Source organism: Anticarsia gemmatalis, chromosome 28 (genome assembly GCF_050436995.1).
Source record: "Anticarsia gemmatalis isolate Benzon Research Colony breed Stoneville strain chromosome 28, ilAntGemm2 primary, whole genome shotgun sequence".
Taxonomy (NCBI): Eukaryota; Metazoa; Arthropoda; class Insecta; order Lepidoptera; family Erebidae; genus Anticarsia; species Anticarsia gemmatalis.
The window spans coordinates 967,607-989,117 of record NC_134772.1 but is presented as its reverse complement, the minus strand read 5'-3'; the positions used below and the strand labels follow the sequence as shown (position 1 = coordinate 989,117).

The following is a 21,511-nucleotide window of genomic DNA, read 5'->3' as shown; positions in this document are numbered from 1 at the left end:
TGGTTAGTGGTCAACCTAGTGTCAAAGTTATTCAAGCCCGAAAGCTTTTGACATGACTTAACGACTGTTGTCTTAACAACAACCGGGACCGTCTTTTTACGTGCCTTCTGAAGCACGGAGACGCTCAGTTCAAACACCAATATGCGGTCACCCATCTATGGAATGACCGCCGCTAAAGCTTAACCCACAGATCATTTACCGACCGGTGAGCAATAAATGTATAGATAACTTGTATATATATAACTATACACAGGTGCCTTTCAAGCAAAATATGGTTGCATCATTTATAACTTTAGATACAAAAAAAACTCATATAAATTAAAACCGGACTTAGTTTGTAGGTCAAATTTAATTTTGCATCGACTGGCTATCGAAGCCGCTACGATGCAAGGTCATCACTTTCCTATTGCACCTATATGCATTCAATCACTATTACTAGTTATTAGAAAATTAATTTTCTGTCTGTCTGTGTGTGTATTTCTGCAAAATTACTGAACCGATTTTGATATAACTATTTTGAAAAATTAGTATACGGAGGTACAAGAGGCCGCCTGCCACTTGGTTCGCGTGGAAACTCTTCCCGCGTAAATCCCGATCCCTCAGGAACTCCGGGATAAAAAGTAGCCAATGTGTTATTCTGGGTCTTCAGCTATCTATATACCAAATTTTATCGTAATCGGTTCAATAGTATTTGCGTGAACGAGTAACAAACATACATACATACTCACAAACTTTCGCATTTATAATATCAGTAGGATAGATCCACATTTCGACATTTACAATGTTAGTCCCATGTAACAGGAGGCGAGTCTATAGCCATGTTACCGATTAAAATAATCTAATAAAAATTTAAATCAACCCGATAGCATTTTACTTGACCCCGGAATCGTATCCAAGTCCTTGCGATCATCATTTGCGTATACTTCCGCCTAATTCACAGACGCACTTAATTAATATTTATAAAAAGTAATAAAAAATACAAAACCGAGTGGTTTAAGTTGGCACCTCCCACACAAGTGGTCGCAGGTTCGAATCCGAGGCAACACAACAATGTCCTTTCGGAGTTATGTGTGTATTAGAAATAATTATCACTTGTTCCAACGGTGAAGGAAAACATCGTGATGCAACCTTGCATGCCTGAGAGTTCTTTAGAACAGTTCTTGAAGGTATACAAAGTCCCCGCACTTGGTCAGCGTGATGGACTCAAGGCCTAACCCCTCCCTCATTACGGGAGGAGAATCTTACAATATCAATGGGTTAAATTTATTTTATTTTATTTAATAGCAGTGATAGCCGAGTGGCATAAGTTGACACCTCCCACGCAAGTGGTCGCAGGTTCAAACCCGAGGCAACACACCAATGACTTTTCCAAGTTATGTGTGTATTAGAAATAATTATCACATGCTCCAACGGTGAAGGAAAACATCGTGAGGAAACCTTGCATGCCTAAAATTTGTTTAAATACATTTATTGAGGGCATGCAAAGTCCCCAACCCGCACTTGGCCAGCGTGGTGGACTCAAGGCCTTTTTTTTTATTTAATAGAAAATACAAGTAAAACCGGGTTGAATACTAGTTTAAATGAATATAGCAATGCAATAGAATTACTCAATAATTAATTTTGCTTTACGTAGACCATTAGTGACTGAAGTAGTGACATTTGATCTTGACAGTCCGTGGTGTACGCACCTATATACAAAAACTACCATTTAAATCAAAAATATAATAGTATTTAAACTAATTTTAACTTTTAAAGTATAAAAACTAAAAATAAATTAAAAAGTAAAATCATTTTTAAACTTATTCGTGCAAAAATTAAAAATAAAACGATCGATATTTGAAATTTTTGTTGCGGTGTGCATTTTTTTTTTAATAGATTAAAAGTGATTTTATTTTAATATTAAAAAATTTGAATTTGTGTTTTTAAAAGTGTTTTTTTTTAGTTTATAATTATTAATATTTGTGTTATTATTTTTTTATAGTTTAACACTAAAACTAGTAGTGGTAAATTTATAAAAATCTAGATTTCTGTGTTTTTTAAATAAATAAGTAAAAATGGGTTTCCTTGAAGATCGTGACTTTTCTAAAGTGGTTGAAATACCGGAGTTTTATAAAGGAAAGACTATTTTCATTACCGGAGGGTCTGGTAAGTTCGAGAACACATTATCTATACTAATATTATAAAGCTGAAGAGTTTGTTTGTTTGAACACGCTAATCTCAGGAACTACTGGTCCGATTTTAAAAAATCTTTCAGTGTTAGATAGCTCATTTATCGAGGAAGGCTATAGGCTATATTTCATCACGCTACGACCAAAAGGAGCAGAGTAACAGTATAATTGGTACAAAAGCGGGGAAAAAATGCGTCCTCTAAATTAAATAAATAATAAATAAATTAACAACTTAGGTACACAGTTGGATAGTTATAATAAAACTAGCCGCTTAGTCCAAATATCGGTCAGGTAAATATTATTTACAATAAAATAAGGTATACGATTGGCTGGTGCCAATAAAACTGACCACCTTATCCAAATATCGACCACGAGGACACTATTTATAACTTTCAATAAAACTGACCACTGTGTCCAATTATCCGTGATAAAGATTAACAGCCGGCACTGTGGTCAATTTCTATAAAACTGGCCATGTTCAAAATTTTACTATATTTACTAAAAAAAGCAGATGAAAAGCGGCCAATTTTTTAAAACTGGCCACCCAAATATCGGCCAGGAGAACAGTTTTCAAACTTGATGGCGATAATAAGGTTCAAGCACATATCTAGGTTACGTTATAATCGGTCATATTATCCACACATGATCAATTATTGTTAATTATTTATAAATGATGTAGCCTTGAGTTTGTTGTTCATTCTTTATAGTATTTTCTGGTAACTAGTTTAATATCAATAAAGTATATATGTATAGTAGACAAAGCACGGGGCATCGCCCGCATGTCATTAAAGTACAAATAATTCTAGGATTGAGTTTGAAAAAAAGTAGCCATAATAAAATAAAAATGATATTTATATATTTAACTTATAGCCTATGTTTGACAGACGGACAGATTTTCCACATTTTTGATAAGCATATAGAAGTACTTAGCATATTAAAGTACAACTTTCGTTCCCTATTACAGACCCATTGTGATGAAAGATTTTTGAATAAAATAGTAACCTATTAGGAAGCTCGTGTTTTCAATTATTTTTATACTAAATTTCATGAAAATCCTTCTAGCAGTTTATCCGTAAATGCATAAAAGACGGACAAACGGACAGACATTCGCATTTATAATATTAGTATAGATCAAAATTAGATTTTTAAAGGTTATATCAACTCGTTTAGCAGGTGCATTGGACCGCAAATAAAATAACACACTATTATTATTATGATAACTGCCTCTTTGGAGCTCGTGGCAAATTAACAACAGCTGCGAAAACCGATCTCTGAGGTTAAGCTACGCTTACCGAGGTTTGTCTTTGGATGGGTGATTATATTATACATATCGAGTACTGGGTGGAGCGAAGCTTGTGGCTTAACAACAGCCGCGCGAACCCATTTCCAAGTTAAGTTACTGTTGCCGAGGTTGTTCGGTGGATGGGTGACCATATTATGCGTACCCAGTACTGGCTGGAGCGAAGCCTGTGGCTTAGTTAACAACAGCCGTGCGGATCGATCTTTCAGGTTAAGCTACGCTTGCCGAGGTTGGTCTGCGTATGGGTGTATGTACGACTGTTATCTTGATTGACAACAACTTGGACAGACTTTTTACGTGCCCTCCGTAGCACGGAGAAACCCAGTTCCAATACCACTATGCGGTCACCCATCTACGGAATAACCGCGCCAAAGGTTGCTTAACCCACATATAGTTTACCGACCGGTGAGCGCAACTGGCTTTTGCCTCAACTTACTGATCATTTACCATACGAAAGTTTTGACCATGAAAATATTTTATTACATACAGTTATTTTTTTTAATCCGTATTATTAATTACTTCGCAATATTAGTAATAAGATTTTGTATGTTACGACACCATAGTACAAAACTAGTTTACATTGCTCAATCATTCGGTAGCTTTGATGTAGTCCAACAACATAAGAGCCTTGTAATGCACGATTTTTTTTAACCCAATACTGTCCCACTGCTGAGCAAAGGTAGGGTTGCCATCTCTAAAATTTGGAAAACCGGACAAGACGCGTGAAAACCCCGGATTTTAGATGTCAACAAGAAGAGCAACCGCGACGGGAGGAGTAAGGGAACGGTGAATATACTTGGTTCGTCGGTTGATCGTGGTGTGCGAGCATAGTGTGTGTCTCGCGGGCGGCCCAATTTTTTTTTTATAATTTTTTTAACACCCGGTCTACAAATGAAACCTTCCCGGACGCTCCCCGGATGCCCTCTAAACTAGGACAAATCCGGTGCAAAGGGGGCCTCCCGAACGAGGGAAGGGTTAGGCCTTGAGTCCTTCCGCTGGCCAAGTGTAGGGGACTTTGTGTTCCGTCAAGAAATGTTTTAAGGCATGCAAGGTTTTATCACGATGTTTTCCTTCACCGTTGGAACAAGTGACAATAATTTCTAATACACACATAACTTGGAAAAGTCATTGGTGTGTTGCCTCGGGTACGAAACAATGAAAAGAGATAGTATGCAAAGTCACCAAACTGCAATTGGTCATCGTGGTGGAATTAAGGCCTAACCCCTCCCTTATACCGGGAAGACACACTTGCCCTGCAGTGGGACAGTAATGGGTTAGATTTATTATTTTTAATGACACTAAAATTAACTTTGTATGCAAAACTTGTATATAAGGCTCTCCACTAACAACTAAAACTGACTTTTAAAATAGGGTTCAGTAGTTCTGTAGATTTGTGTGGGACAAACCAAACAAAACTATTCATTAGCAAATAGAATGATCTAGAATCTCACATTTCAACTTGTTGGTAAATTCGTCAACTGTTGCTTGTAAAAGTGTCAGTATTTGACCTCAATGAATATATTGGAATGAATAATAAGCGAAAAACAATGAATTACGACATTCGGACATGACGTGCAATTAGTTTTAAAAAATACCGATTTCATAATGTTCGTATGTTAGTAATAAATTTAGTGTCAAAGTTTGTACGTTTGTCGTGAACTGTAGTTATGTTAAACAAGCGCGCGTGACTTGTATCACGGAGACGCTCAGCTCAAACATTGCACCTACAATACCTACATCTATGTAATGTACAAGTTACTTAACACACTGAGCATTTATTATTCATTAATAATAATACTATTTCAGTTAAAAAACTTCCACAATATGTTTTCTCTTTATCATTTCGCTAAGGAGTGAAAGAAACAAAACATTTTATAAGCTTTTCATAACTTAACTAACTATATTTTTATGTATAAGAGGGTAAGTAGATCACGATACGATAACAATTCGTTTCCGATCGATGGTTTCATTTAAAAAAATGGGTTGCTTTAGTTAAATATGTTAATAGATTTTGACTGTTTTACAAACAATACACATTAAATTAGAATGTCTGGGAATTTGGTCTTTACTTTGAAAAAATGAAGCAACACATTAATTCGAAAATTGTTTGTGACGAAATGTCTGTCTGCAGTTTGAAAATTAATGCATTTTTTCGAAAAGTTCATTATCGTCGTGATAATATTATGTAGTCTTCTATCATGGTTAGTGGTCAACCTAGTGTCAAAGTTGTTCAAGCCGCTCGAAGGGCCTTTGACATGGCTTAACGACTGTTATCTTAAATGACAACAGCCGGGACGGTTTTTTTACGTTCTTCCGAAGCTCGGAGACGCCCAGTTCAAATACCACTATGCGGTCACCCATCTATGGAATGACCGCGCCAAGGTTTGCTTAACTTACGGATCGTTTACCGACCGGTGAGCGCAACTGGCTATGGGCGCCTATGATATGTAGTTAGGAGGTTTGACGTCAGGTTGGCAGTATGTGTGAAGCAAGCATAAGATCAAATTTCATTTCCTTTGCAAAAATGCATACAAATATATCAAATAAATATTAATTACTAGCTGACCTGCGCAACTTCGCTTGAGAGAGAATGGGTCAAAAATTACCCCGTTTTTGTAACACTTATTACTGTTACTCTGCTCCTATTGGTCGTAGCGTGATGATATATAGCCTACAACCTTCCTCGATAAATGGGCTATCTAACACTGAAATAATGTTTCAAATCGGACCAGTAGTTCCTGAGATTAGCGCGTTCAAACAAACAAACTCTTTAGCTTTATAATATTAGTATAGAATAAGATAGACTGGTTATTGCAGAATGCATAGATTGCATTGAATCAAGGTCTGAATTGCAGAATGCGTGATGCATTGGCCTTGAGAATAGTTTATATAGAAATAGCTTCCGGTCAAGGGGGAGTTGGGTAATAGAGTAGACAGATTACGCAAGGGTAGAGCTTTCGACTCTCAAAAATATATGACTATACGTTCAAAATTGGATAAATTATGGCCAAGTGTGTTTTGAGGACTTTACCTTAAATACAGAATTGTTTAACACACTTTCAGGCATACTAATTTTCTTTCTAATGACTTATTGTTATAGAAAAAGATACAGATTTTCTTTTACTTCAATACACGCACACAAACGTTATTAAACTATGACAATATAACGCATGAGATTTTATACTTCTCAGTGGAAGACGAAGGTTAAACACAACCACTATTGCACGCCTGAGTCCCTCTTGCATTCTGGATAGAGGTCCAAGAACGACAGTAAATTCTATTTAAAAATATGACTCCAGTTATTTAGCTTATTACAAGTTAATTAGTTAGCTGGTTACAGTATAAGCTCTGCTTGGTTTGAAAATAGATGATCGTGTGAAAATGGTATAAAAATATTTATTTATAGGCTATATATATAAAATATTTCAAACTGGAAGCCAACTCCAACATAGTTTCGAAAAAAGGCTAGGCTTAAACAAACATCTAAATCGATAGAGCCGTTTAGGAGGATTTTGGTGACAGATAATTATACGAATTGAAGAATAGTATATATGAATGTAAAGCCTATTAAATTTTTTTTTGGCTAATTTCCAGGGTTCATGGGCAAGGTTCTGATAGAGAAGCTGCTGTACTCGTGCTCGGAGCTGGACAGGATCTACATTCTTCTGAGAAACAAGAAGGGAGTCAAGTCAGAAGACCGACTTGAACAGATGTATTCTTCTATCGTAAGTTTTACAGTAATTAATAAAAATCCATTAATGTCCCACTGTTGGGCAAGGGTCTCCTCTCGTAATGAGGGAGGGGTTAGGCCTTGTGGCCACCACGCTGGCCAAGCGCGGGACTTTGCATACCTTCAAGAACTGATTTTCTAAAGAACTCTCAGGTATGCAAGGTTCAGGTTACAGAAATTACCAGAATTTATTATTTAATTTAAGAAATGCCGTTTGTGGTGGTGTTTTGTCTCTATTCTATTCACTACACATAAATTATGTCACCTAAATCACGTGGCGACGGTCTGGCTACGTGACATTACAATATTAACTGCTTGGATACGTAGCCAGCGACGCCATGGCGTCCTAGTGGGGCAGGGCTCTTATAAAAAAATCTCAAAATGTAGTCCGGAGTTTGGTAACTTGCCCGGTATATGGCAATAGACTCGCCCCATATTACATGGGACTAGCATTGTTAACGGTGAATTGAGGATACATTTTCGTCTACCTGCTAACACTTTCGTAAGCGTAATTTATAAAATAAAGATTTTGCGTCTCTGTGCTTCGGGCACGTTTAAAGTCGGTCCCGGTTTGGGATTTGAATCAGACACCTTCATCATCATCATCATCTCAGCCGGGAATCGTCCACTGCTGGACAAAGGCCTCCCCCATCGAGCGCCAATAGGACCGGTCCTGGGCCGCCCTCATCCATCGGACTCCGGCAACCCTTACCAGGTCGTCGGTCCATCTTGTGGGGGGCCTGCCAACACTACGTGACATAAATAACTATCAGTACAAAAGCAGATTTCGAAAAGTTATAGTTCAAAATATGATTTGCAAATGCAGGGTCAAAGTGTATTTTTATTCCAGACTGTCATCGGTAAGACGGTAATTACACTTGCTAATTAGTTATTATGTACTTTTCACCTTGTACCGCCATCATGTATAATTTGTTTTAAAATGCACAATGAAGCATACACATATTTAATTCATTCATATTTGTCAATTTATCTATATAAGTATATATTTCAAGTATATAAGTATGTTTATCAGTTATTTAGTACAAGCTCTGCTTAGTTTGGAATCAAATGACCGTGTTTGAGTTGTCCAATAATATTTATTTATAGTTTGAAAACTGGTTTTCTTGTTTGATTTTGTTATAAGATATCTAAATATATATAACTCAAAGGTGATTGACCTACTGACATAGCGTCCTATCGACGCACAGCCCAAACCACTAGACAGATCGAGCTGAAATTTGTCATGCAGGTAGATGTTATGACGTAGGCATCCGCTAATAAACGATTTTAATCAATTTTACCTCCAAGGGCATAAAAAATAGGGGATAAAAATTCTGTCCTCAGTCACAAACCACGCGGACGATGTTGCGGGCAAGAACTAAGTATAAAGCAAATGCATTTTCCGCGTCTGTCCCTATGTCTGTATGTATGTATCCTTAGATCTTTAAAACTACACCACGGATTTTGATGCGGTTGTTTTCCAAATGCGTGTTTATTAAGTAAATGTATTGATTTATTTATTTTTCAGTGTTTCGACCGACTAAGGAAAGAGAAACCTACCCTGTTCCATTCAAAAGTCTTCGTCGTCGCAGGCGATGTCACGGAACTTGGGCTTGGTACGTATAATCCTACTATCCTATTAATATTATAAATGCGGAAGTTTGTGAGTATGTATGTATGGATATTTGTTCCTCTTTCACGCAAATACTACGGTACCGATTACTATGAAATTTGGTATATAGGTAGTTGAAGACACCAAAATAACACATAGGCTACTTTTTATCCCGAAGTTCCCGAGAGATTGGGATTTAGACTGATTTGGGTTTTAGGGTTTCCACGCGGACGAAGTCGCGGGCGGCCTCAAGTATATTATAATTCATCTCAACTAGATGCTGAGGTCCCAGGTTCAAATCCTGGGTCGGGACAAAAAGTTTTCTCTAAGTTTTTCTGTTTAGAATTTCTTCAAGATTTCCCAGAGTTAGGAAGTTAAGGTCGTAGACCTCCATGCCTGAGAGAGCACTTAAAGCCGTCGGGTCTGCCTTACCTCTCACTGGTCGTGTGCACCGTCCGACTATGAGAGTGAAGGAATAGAGTGTGTTCCTGTGTATTGTGCACACACTTGGACACTATAAACAAAGTCCTGCATCTGCATTATATAAATAAGAGGCATATAATAGGTACTCAATTAAATTGATTATGTGACCGATGGAACATTAAAGGTCGGTCAAATTAATGTCCTTTGTCAGGTTTGGATATTTTTTGTGTTTATTGTATTATTCGTACTCTAATGGGACGTTTTTATCTTTTCCATGATGTCATTTAATTTTATTATTAAACTGCTTTTGACCTGGATATGTTTGGTAAAATTTTAAGTTTAATCGTAAAAAAAAATATCGCGACGAATTGAGAACCTCCTCCTTTTTTTGAAGTGGGTTAAAAAGGGTTACAAACGTACTTATTTTCGTATCTTAATACAAGCTAGTCTTTGGTTTTATGTATTTCGTCAATAAGCTATCAAATGTTGTAACTAATGAATTGTTTATATTTCAGGTTTGTCTGAAGAAGACAGAACTCTTCTCATCAATCGAGTAAACATCGTCTTCCATGTGGCCGCTAGTGTTCGGTAAGATACTCTTTTAAATATTAGGTCGGGGAAAAAGTCTTCTCGCATCATAGTATGTATGAACTTGTAATATCATCTTTTCTCTACACAAAAAGCTCGATATTTGGGTACCTCACGAGCTCACTGAAAGAAACCTAATGAACCGTGTACTCATTTGTGATTCTTGAAGCCAAAGAGATTTTATTACAAGTTCATACATACTATTGCGAAAAGACTTTTTCCCCGACCTAATATGATAAATAAATAAATATCATTGGACAACTCACACACGGTCATTTGATTACAAACTAAGTAGAGCTTGTACTATGGTAACCAAATAACTGATAAACATATACTTATATACTTCTAAATACATACTTGTGAAGATAAATTAACCAATATACTATTTGTAAAATCTGAAAATCTGCTTTGCGTTAATGGAAGACTGTTACAATTCTTTGAACACAAATCTAAATTTTCGACCATTGTCAAAATACCTAATAATAAATAGAAATAACTTTGTTCGACAATAAAATCAATTGATATCAATTCGTTTAACATTTCACCAAATATTTTTTATCTCTTTCTAGGTTTGACGATCCTCTGCCATACGCCATTAAGATGAACCTTCGCGGTACCAAGGAGATGGTGGAACTGGCTAGAGACTTCAGGAATCTCTCTGTAAGTATATTTCTGAAAAATCTCTCATTTTAGATGCATCTAGTGTAATGGAAGGTTCATATCTGACGGAACATATGTCGCGTATTATCGGTCGCGCAACGCCAGAACAAACAAATGTATAGACAAACACTCGACCGTTCACACTCAACCGATGATGCGTCGGTGCGAAGCCTATACAAATTAAGTTACGCCCGACGCATCTTCTGTCAGATGTGAACCGTCCCTTAGAGTTTACGTACAATAATCACGATTATACATAACATGCTGCTTAATTACAATTTTACGAATACTTGAATAATGCCTGTACAAAGAAAAAAGTATATAAAGTATTTTGACATTTAAAAAAAACGACGAATTGAGAACCTCCTTTTTTAAATCCGCAATTAGCACTTCAATTTATTTTTTTAAACATGTGTTTTGAAAACACATGTTTAAAAAAATAAAAACTGTAAAAGCCCGAACTGTGGTAAATCCTAAGATTTTCCTGTAAAACCTAAGATTTACCAACTCTCAATGGTAAAAGTCCGAACAAGCCAGAGTTTAAAAACTATGTTACGATATAAAAAAAAATCCCCCTTCATAACTATGTTTATAACTATTTCACGGTATAATTATATACTGTGACATAGTTATAAAGAAGGAGTTTTGGGCAAAGCGACATGGGTAGGTTAGGTTAGAAGGCTAGGGTGGGAGCGAGCTCGCTCCCACCTTAGCCTTCGTGGTTATTTTTTTTTAACCACCCAGAAGGAGGAGCCCCGCGAAGCGGGTCTCCGGCGACATCTCGACATCATCAAGTGAATATAGGTAAAAGTTCGAAATAAAATAATTGTTCGGACTTTTACCATTGCGAGTTGGTAAATCTTAGGTTATACCGGAAAATCTTGGGATTTACCACCGTTCGGGCTTTTACAGTAACATATATAACATTCAATATTGTAATGCTATCTCTTTCCCCCAGGCATTCGTCCACGTATCGACATCCTACTCTAACACGAACAGGGACCCAGTGGAAGAGGTCCTGTACCCTCCTCACGCGGACATATGGGACACTCTCACCGTCTGCGAGAATACTGATGAACATACTCTAAGAGTGCTAACCCCTAAGTAAGTTAAAGACATTTATTTTACAACTAGCGTTTGCCCGGTACTTCGTCCTCGTGGTTTGCGACTTAGGACAGAATTTTCATGCAAACAATTATCTCCTATTTTGTCCTCTTGGGGATAAAATTGTTTGATCATTAAAATTGGTAAAGCAGTTTGGCAATTACAGCATGGCAGATAAACAGACATGTCAGTATAGAAGTATGCTTACTGATAGTCATGAATTTTAAATGAAAATACGAATAATCATTAATATCCTACTGCTGGGCAGGGACCTGAAAAAAATCGCTTACGTCTAACACACTGACCAGGGTTAGGGACTCTGTATTTTTTCAAGAAACCAGGCATCAAAGTTGTAACAAAATATTTTATATTTTCCAGGTATCTGGGAGAGCTACCGAACACATACACGTTTTCCAAGCAGTTAGCTGAACATATGGTGTTTGAACATAAAGGAAAACTGCCTGTAGTGATCATCAGACCTTCTATAGGTAAGGTTTTACTTTATTTTACTACGAGCCTTAGAAAAAAAGCGATACCCGCCAACAAAATGCCGTCCAAATAATGGCAATTAAAGTGTGGAATAGTTTACTCTGTGTGATTAAAGTAATAATTTACTGTGAAGAAAGCATCCTACTGATATTATAAATGCGAAAGTTTGTGAGAATGTATGTATGGATGTTTGTTACTCTTTCACGCAAATACTAGTGAACCGATTACGTTGAAATTCTGTATAGAGGTAGCTGAAGGCCCAGAATAACACATAGGCTTTTTATTCCGGAGTTCCCGAGGATTCGGGATTTACACGGAAAGAGATTCCACGCGGACGAAGTCGCGGGCAGCCTCTAGTAACATATAAGGTCGGGGAAAAAGTCTTTTCGCGTTATAGTATGTATGAATTTGTAATAAAATCTTTTCTCTACACAAAAATGCTCGATATTTGGGTACCTCACGAGAGCACTGAAAGACACCTAATGAACCGTGTAATCATTTGTTATATAGCTGTTTTTTTGTTTCAGTGATATCGAGTGTGCAAGAACCAGTTCCCGGTTGGATCGAAAACTTCAATGGACCTGCCGGTCTACTTGTTGCATGTGGAAAAGGTAAGAATGTCTCCCAAGAAAAAAGATTATCAATAATTTCGACTGATTTACGAGAAACAACAATAGGTATTTAGGAAAATAAAAAAAAATGATCTCAGGTCTCGTTGGTCGTGCCACAACACCGGGCTATGAAAGTAACAATATAGAGTGTTCAAACCATTTCGTCGTCTAATTTCTAGTATAGGTAAATATTCAACTTAAGTCCTTTCCAAAAATATAATCCATCCTTGCGAAAAGTGTTACCAAAATCAATTCACTTTGGACGTGAAAGAACGTGGAGTGAACAACAGATAAACAATTATGATATTAGTGTTTTTAACCGGTATATAAGGTACCTGCGGGTATTAAGGCCTGTCGGGTAATAAGGCCTAAATAACAAAAAACGTACTTAAAACAGTAGTTGACGATCAAGATTACTGTCACACAAGCTCAGAGAGTATACGAGTCGCTGCGAAGTGGCGGACGCACTCTAGCACTTCTCCCCCCGCAAATATCGTCAAAGTAATTCAGAAGTGCGGTTCAGCAGCACGAATTATAAAAATTGACTCCAGTAAAACGTAAGTTGTTTAGAAAATATCATATTTACAAACCTGTATTGACTGTCCGCTTATTAATTAAGGTATGCTTGTCCGTAGATTACCGTTTTAAGCGACTTGTACTTTATAAAAATTATATTATTATTATTTTCTGTAAATAGGTGGTTGGCGGATATTAAGGCCTATAAAATTTTACAGTAGGCCTTATTATACTCCTGCTTTTTTAACTGCTATATAAGTAGGAGCGTGTATTAAAAATGTTTGTTAGCGGGTAGTATATACGTGGTTTATATTTTCAAATTATTTATTATTGTTTTCAGTGCTTACAGTCACGATGCCTCCCAAACGATCATTGTGGTCAGAAGGCGATCTGACAAAAATTAATCACAAAAAAAAATATCGCTACTGTCATGCCTGCAGAGAATATAGAATGGATGATGCAATGAGGCAATGTTCGCGATGCTCCAAGTGGTACCACGAAGATTGTGTCGGTTTGACTGCAGAATATACTGATGATGTTCAATGTCCTGATGGATGCGAATAAGGACAATTTATTTCATTTATTAAGACTACTATGCTTTCTATTGCCTTATGTTAATGATTATTGATGTCAAGAATACTAATTTACTTAGTTTAAGTTGATTTTTGAATAGTTTATAGTATAGGCCTTTTTACCCTACCCTATTATAATAAGGCCTAAAGACAGCGTTTTTTTAAAAGTGATATAATGTTTTAGTTTTAAGCTTTAGAAGCTATTTTTTGTTTAAACTCGGTAGTAATATAAGTACATGACTGATTATTATAAAAACTGGTTGATTATATTGGATATTCTTCATTTTATTACAAATCTCCCTTAGCTAGGCCTTAATACCCGCGGGTACCTTAACCATTTTTCTCCTTGCAGGTATCATGAGGAGTCTGTACACGGATCCTACTCTAACAGCTGACTATATTCCCGTGGACATCTCCATCAAGAGTATGATCGCAGCTGCCTGGATCAGAGGGACTAAGAAGTAATTATATTTTACATAATTTCATCTCTCTCTATCTCTTTCTCTCCCTCTCTCTTTCTCTCTCGCTCACCTTATTTCTCCACTACAAAGAATAAAGCAACGTCCCTTCCCGCGTCTGTCCCTATGTCTGTATGTCTTTAAAACTACGTGACTGATTTCGATGCAGTTTTTTTATTAGATAGAGTGATTCAAGAGGAAGGTTTATATGTAAAAGTTGTAAAGGTTTTTTTTGTAAAATAACTGTCTAAACTGGGCAAAACCGAGGCCGTCAGTTAAGTTGGAACTTAGTTTTGAATCACATGACCGTGTGTGAGTTGTCCCACAATATTTTTTTATTTTCCAGACTCGAACCTACAGACGACATTCCTATCTACAACTGCTGCGCCGGCAAGTTGAATAACATCACGACTGGCGAGCTGGTAGAGATGGGTCGGCAGATCTACCCGTCTATGCCTCTCAATGACATGTTGTGGCATGTGGGGGGAGACCTCACTACTTCTAGAACTATTAACTATATTAAGGTAAGCTAAGTATAAGCTATGCCGAGTGGTATACGTTGGTACCTCCCACGCAAGTGGTCGCAGGTTCGAACCCGAGGCAACACACCAATGACTCTTCCAAGTTATGTGTGTATTAGAAATAATTATCACCAACGGTAAAGAAAAGTTCATGCAATCTTGCATGCCTGAGAGTTCTTAAGAACAGTTCTTGAAGGTATGCAAAGTCTCATACCCGTAATTGGCCAGCGTGGTGGACTCAAGGCCTAACCCCTCCCTCATTACGGGAGGAGACCCTTGCCCAGCAGTGGGACATGAATAGGTTAAATTTATATTAGTCCTCAATCCACACTTGTCTCCTCCCTTATTCCGGGTGAGGACCCTTGTGCGTAGTGGAACAGTACCTACCTAATTGGCAATGCTGGCCAAGTGCGGGTTTGAAATAGGCGTATTTAGGCTAAAATTACAAGTTTTATTATATTTTAAAACGTTCTAATCTCAATAAAAAAATAACTGCACGTATGGCGCAGTGGTTAACTTGGTCAACTCGCTGCAATAACTGTAGCGCCGCGTATGAGTTCGAATCCAACCCGGGAGGTATTTGTGTGATGAGAACGAGTATCTTTCGAGTTCTGAGTCTGGCTGTTAATGTCTATATAATGTATATAAGAATGTATTTAGAAGTACGACGTACAAGAATGTATAAGTAGGTATGCTTATCAGTTATTTTATTACCATAGTACAAGCTCTGCTTAGTTTGGAATCAAATGACCGTGTGTGAGTTGTCCAATGATATTTATTATTTATTTATTTATTTTTATTTCAGGTGATCCTGCTACATTTACTGCCCGCCATATTAGTTGATACTGTTCTCACGGCGATAGGACATAAACCTTTGTAAGTATGAAACAGTAACAAGGACTTTTACGTCTATACTAATTACTAATTACTAATATTATAAAGCTAAAGAGTTTGTTTTTTTTTTTTTTTTTTAAAAAGACAACTCCCGCACTAAGAATTGCTCTTGTGTCGCGGGGACTTTTACAAACATACAAACAACGGACACAAAGCACAACCAGACCCGAAACAATTATTTGTGGATCGCACAAATAATTGCTCCGTGTGGGAATCGAACCCACGACCTCCCGATGCAGTGGTATCGGCGTGGTGACCTAAACCACTGCGCCACGGAGGCAGTCAAACCAAAAAGTTGTTTGAACGCGCTAATCTCAGGAACTACTGGTTCGAATTAAAAAAATATTTTTGTGTTAAATAGACCATTTAACGAGAATGACTTAAGGTATATATATGTATATTATACTAGCTGACCCGTGCGGCTCCGCTCGCGTGAATGATTTTTTTTACTAATACAAAACTTAATTATTCCTTAACAACAAAATATGCTTTTTTTCACGAAAAATATTCTCAAAATTATTTATCCATACTAATATTATAAATGCGAAAGTAACTCTGTCTGTCTGTCTGTCTGTCTGTCTGTCTGTCTGCTACTCAATCACGCCTAAACTACTGAACCAATTTGCATGAAATTTGGTATGGAGATAGTTTGATACCCGAGAAAGGACATAGGCTACTTTTTACCCCGGGAAAATGACGCATTTCCCGGGAAAATTCAGGTTTCGCCACCAAAGTCGCGAATAGTCAATATTATAATGACATTGAATTAACAAAATTCCGTTGTCATGGCAACAGTGTCAACAGTTTTAATTGCGGATATGCTTTAGCGCGAGTTTTATGAGATATAAATAATTTTGAAAATAATTTTCGAAAAAAAAAGCTAATTTTGTTGTTAAGGAATAATTAAGCTTTGTATTAGTAAAAAAAATCATTCACGCGAGCGGAGCCGCACGGGTCTGCTAGTATCTCATATAACTCGCGCTAAAGCATATCCGCCATTAAAACTGTTGCCATGACAACGGAATTTTGTTAATTCAATGTCATTATAATGTTGATTATTCGCGACTTCGGTAGCGAAACCTGAATTTTCCCGGGAAATGCGTCATTTTCCCGAGGTAAAAAGTAGCCTATGTCCTTTCTCGGGTATTAAACTATCTCCATACCAAATTTCATGCAAATTGGTTCAGTAGTTTAGGCGTGATTGAGTAGCAGACAGACAGACAGACAGACAGACAGACAGACAGACAGAGTTACTTTCGCATTTATAATATTAGTATGGATATAACATCACGTTACGACCATTAGGAGTGGAGTAGCAACGAAAAATGTTTCAAAAACGGGAAAAATTATGACCCATTCTCTCTAATATTTTTTCAATTCAAAGGTCATGGCCCATTTAGTGTGAAAACTATACCTACGGCGTACAGAAATGAAATATGGCGGGTATCAAAGACAAATGATTGTACTTTTCAATGGTAACTGGCGCATTATTGTGGCTGATGGGGAACATAAAATAATAATAATAAAAAATTGTAATCTACTGTAATTGAAAACTTAACTTATAACTTGTGGTTTTAGGGAAGAGAAAATAAAATACATGTTTTTTTTAATGTTTATTCAGCTTCATCAATATCTATTACATTGTCCAAGAAAGCAGCAGGTGTATCAATATTTTCTTGATGTCTGGCCCAGGATAAAAAGTATACTACGCTTGCAATATGGGCACAACTTCCTATAGTGCGGCGGCCGTGAATACATGAACAGTAGTATCCCTCGATACTCTCTCGACCATGTCGTGTTGGATTCACCAAAACATAAGTATAATATTGTTTACTCCTGACATGTCGAGACTGAATTCTCCCTCTAATTAATATTTTGTTGTCAACTAACATGCGGTGTCTGTACACTTCTAATGTGTACAGACCATTTGGTCGCATGTGCTCGTGGCAGTAAGATCTGGCTAATCTCAAGTGATTATTTCCCAATTTTTAGGGGTCTTCTGAACGATCTCCCCATGGAATATTTTTTTTATTTTTACATATAATGAAAAGTGGGTTATACCTGCATTATTTACCACCATTTTCGTTTATGTACAAAAACATTTTTGAACCGGGTCGGATTATGGGCCATGACCTTAGTCCAAACAAACAAACAAACTCTTCAGCTTTATAATATTAGTATAGATGTGATTTTTAACGTGTATCATTCGACATTTTCAGATTGATAAAGGTCCAACGGCGCATTTACATAGCTAACTTAGCTCTCGAGTACTATATCACTAAGCAATGGACGTTTGACAATAAGAACTTTATCAAACTACGATCTTGTATAAAGGTATGTCACATATAAATATTTAAAACTACTTCTCATATAAAATTTTACCGCTCGATTGCTAAGCAACGTTTAGCGCGGACATTTTATAGATGGGTGACCGCACACTGGTATTTGAAGTGAGTGTGTCAGAGCTTCGGAGGGCACGTAAAAAGTCGGTCCCGGTTTTTGTCAATTAACATAACAGTCGTTAAGCCATCTCAAAGGTTTTCGGGCGGCTTGAATAAGTTTGGGTATGGATGGGTGGCCGCACTGGGATTTGAACTGAGTCTGTCCTGCGCCTAACCTCTCTCTCGTCGTATCTACCGTGAGTGAAGAAATAGAGAGTGTACCTGTGTATTGTGCACACACTTAGACACTATAAACAAAGTCCTGCACAGATTTCAATGAAACTGGCCGCCGTAATCAAATACCGGCTAGCAGGACACATTATTTAATCTTTTGTTCTCTGTTCTTTCAGGAAGAAGACCAGAAAGACTTCTACTATGAGATTGAGAAGGTTGACAGATATATGTTTTTCTACAATTCTATCGCTGGTGGAAGAAAGTACCTGCTGAAGGAAAAAGATGAAGATATACCTAAAGCGAAGATTCATTATAGGAGGTTTGTTTTTATTCATTTTAACTGACTTTTAAAATAAAGTGTATTTTCAGACGTACTCCAACTTAAACACGTAGTGTATAGAACCGACTTAAAAAAATAGGAATCTCAATTCGTCTATACATTTTATGTATCTACTAGCTTTTGCCCACGATTTCGTCCGCGTATTTTGTGACTTAGGACAGAATTTCCATATTCCGTCCCCTTGGGGGTAAAAGGGATTAACATCCTTTCTCAGCGGATGCCTACGTCAACATCTATTTGCATGCCAAATTGCCAGTGGTTTGGGCTGAATGTCGATAAATCACTATCAGTCAAAGTACAGAAAACGCCGTACACGTAGCGGAATACTGGGCTGGCAGTGTATAGCAAGACAGAAAGTGTCATACACTATTTTCAGTATTAATACTATAATTTGTTTGTTATCGACACTCGAAGAAGAAGAAGTCAAAGTCAAATTCAAATATGTTTTATTTCATAAACTTTTGAATAGTATTTAAATCGTCTCGTTAGTCGCTAGTGTCGGACGTCGCGTTGACTCAGGTGATCGCTGAAAATCAGCACTGTCAAGCGTTTGCAGCAATGCAAGTGCCACAGCATTACGCTGAGCGATCGCCATTGTTTTTGTGTAGCTGCGAAGTGCACACACACTTTTTCTTGTTTGTGCATCTAAATTTGATTCTTTTGTTTTGTTGTTGTACGTTGCAAAAGCATGTACAAAAATAAAAATGTTTTTTTCTTTCTTTCTTATCTTTTCTATTTTAAATCTAGCGCCGTTTCGGAAAAGCTGTTGCTCGTGAGAAAAAATAGCAAAAACTCAGTTAATTAGTCACCTCAGAGTTATATACAAACATTAATATGTATGTTTTCATCTTCCAGGATGTTAATCTTGGACCTGGTGGTGCGTTGCGTGTTCTACGGCTACTTCTTCTGGTGGTTCATGAACACAAACTTTATGCAAAACATATTTACTTATGTGGGAGATGTGCTCTCTTATTAAGTGTAATAATTTAGATTAATTAATAAATAAATGAGTTTTTTAGTTATTTTGCGTTTTATTTTCCTATGTTTAGAGCCTTTTCATAGTTTAGATATGTGTTAGATGAATGCACGTTTGGCGCAGTGGTTAAAGTGGTCACCTCACCGCAATAATCGTATCGTCGCGTGTGGTGGGTTTGATTCCCACCCGGGACAAATATTTATGTGATGAGAACGAGAACAGAGAACAGATTCTGCGCCTGGTTGTTAATATATCTGCATAATACATTAAGAAGTATAATAATAAAAAGAGGCGCCCATAGCCAGTAGCGCACACAGGCCGGTAAATATTGTTTCATAGATGGGTGACGGCATAGTGGTATTTGAACTGGGCGTCTCGGTGCTTCGGAGGACACGTAAAAAGTCAGTCCCGGTTGTTGTCAATTGAGATAACAGTCGTTAAGCCATGTAAAAGGACCAGGGGCTTGACCAACTTTGACACTAGGTTGACCACTAACCATGCTATAAGAAGAAGTATATAAGTATGTTTATCAGTTATTTGGTTACCATAGTACAAGCTCTGCTTAGTTTGAATCAAATGACCGTGTGTGTGTTGTTGCAGTACTATAAAAAAACTGTTATTTGAGCTATTTAAATAAATAGAACTATAAATAAAGTATAATGCCCTTAAATAAGGTCACTTTAAATTCGTCCGTCACATAAGGTCATTGACTATATAAATATACGGAGTATGCGTTTCTTTCTAATTTCTTGTATGCGTAAGTGTGTATATTTGAATAAATTCAATTTATTTTGACCCTAGGGTCGTTTATATTTGATTTATATGGTTTTAGGAGTCTCGTATGTTAGTATACGGTTTAGCAATATATCTATAGGTATTATATAAAAGTGGTGTTAGTTACAGTATTATTATATACTAGCGGACCCGACAGACGTTGTCTTGTGTACACGTCTTTAATTTAAAAATTTTAAACATTTTTTAATAACCTAAACCATTCTCAGATCCCCTTGAACACACACAAAAAATTTCATCAAAATCAGTCCAGTCGTCTAAGAGAAGTTCAGTGACATACACACTTACAGAAGAATTATATATATAAAGATAACTAATATATATAATAAAGATAGAAAGATAAATAGAAAGAAGAAATAGAAAGAAGAAGAAAAGATAAATTATATATATAAAGATAAGACTCTCTACTAAGTCGTTGGACTTTAGTATTAACCAAAATTTTATGAGTTCTGAAAAATATTTTAAAGTACGCCAACAAAAATAATTTCTATTGAATGTTATACAAACGAAATATTACAATGTGTGTTAAGTCAAATTACTACTTTTAAATTATAAATTTTTAAATATCCTTTTTGAATTAGAAAACTCAGAAAAAAAATCTAATAACATCTAAGCACAATATTTCCCAAGTGTATTTACAATACACACTACACATATCATCATCATCATCATCATCTCAGCCGGGAATCGTCCACTGCTGGACAAAGGCCTCCCCCATCGAGCGCCAATAGGACCGGTCCTGGGCCGCCCTCATCCATCGGACTCCGGCAACCCTTACCAGGTCGTCGGTCCATCTTGTGGGGGGCCTGCCAACACTACGTTTCGTTCGTTTACTACACATATACACTCTCACAATCACTCTCATACTTAGTCCGACATCACAATTGATAAAAGTCTGCAAAACTAAAATAAACCTTTATCAATTGTGTTGGTTTCATATGAAAAAATAATCGAAACTGGTTCAAATTCCCACGTTCAATGTTACCCAAATGATTCAAAGTTATCCAAATTGACCTTCAAAGTAAAAATTTGAATTAATTTGAAACTAACTTGCATGACATTGCATTCTTGTCTATTCCTAGAGACCCTTGCCCAGCAGTGGGACAGTAATGGGTTAAATTGAACTATTTAACTTTGACTTA

The 21,511-nt window shown here is 36.8% G+C and overlaps 1 protein-coding gene across 4 annotated transcripts; it reads left to right on the top strand.

Moving 5' to 3' along the window:
- Positions 1-1,640: 1,640 nt before the first annotated feature.
- Positions 1,641-19,623, top strand: LOC142984770 (putative fatty acyl-CoA reductase CG5065). Of its 4 annotated transcripts, none has more exons than XM_076132561.1 (15): positions 1,641-1,727; positions 1,982-2,145; positions 7,063-7,193; positions 8,727-8,814; positions 9,749-9,821; positions 10,391-10,481; positions 11,440-11,585; positions 11,964-12,073; positions 12,602-12,685; positions 14,126-14,234; positions 14,578-14,755; positions 15,558-15,628; positions 17,866-17,980; positions 18,438-18,580; positions 19,457-19,623. In XM_076132561.1, the coding sequence occupies exons 2-15, from the start codon at positions 2,055-2,057 to the stop codon at positions 19,575-19,577; spliced, it is 1,551 nt and encodes a 516-aa protein (XP_075988676.1). In that variant the 5' UTR covers positions 1,641-1,727; positions 1,982-2,054; the 3' UTR covers positions 19,578-19,623. The 4 variants fall into 4 exon arrangements, with proteins under 4 accessions (XP_075988676.1, XP_075988678.1, XP_075988679.1 ...); XM_076132563.1 differs by having other exon boundaries at positions 1,653-1,754; XM_076132564.1 differs by having other exon boundaries at positions 1,667-1,781.
- Positions 19,624-21,511: the final 1,888 nt, after the last annotated feature.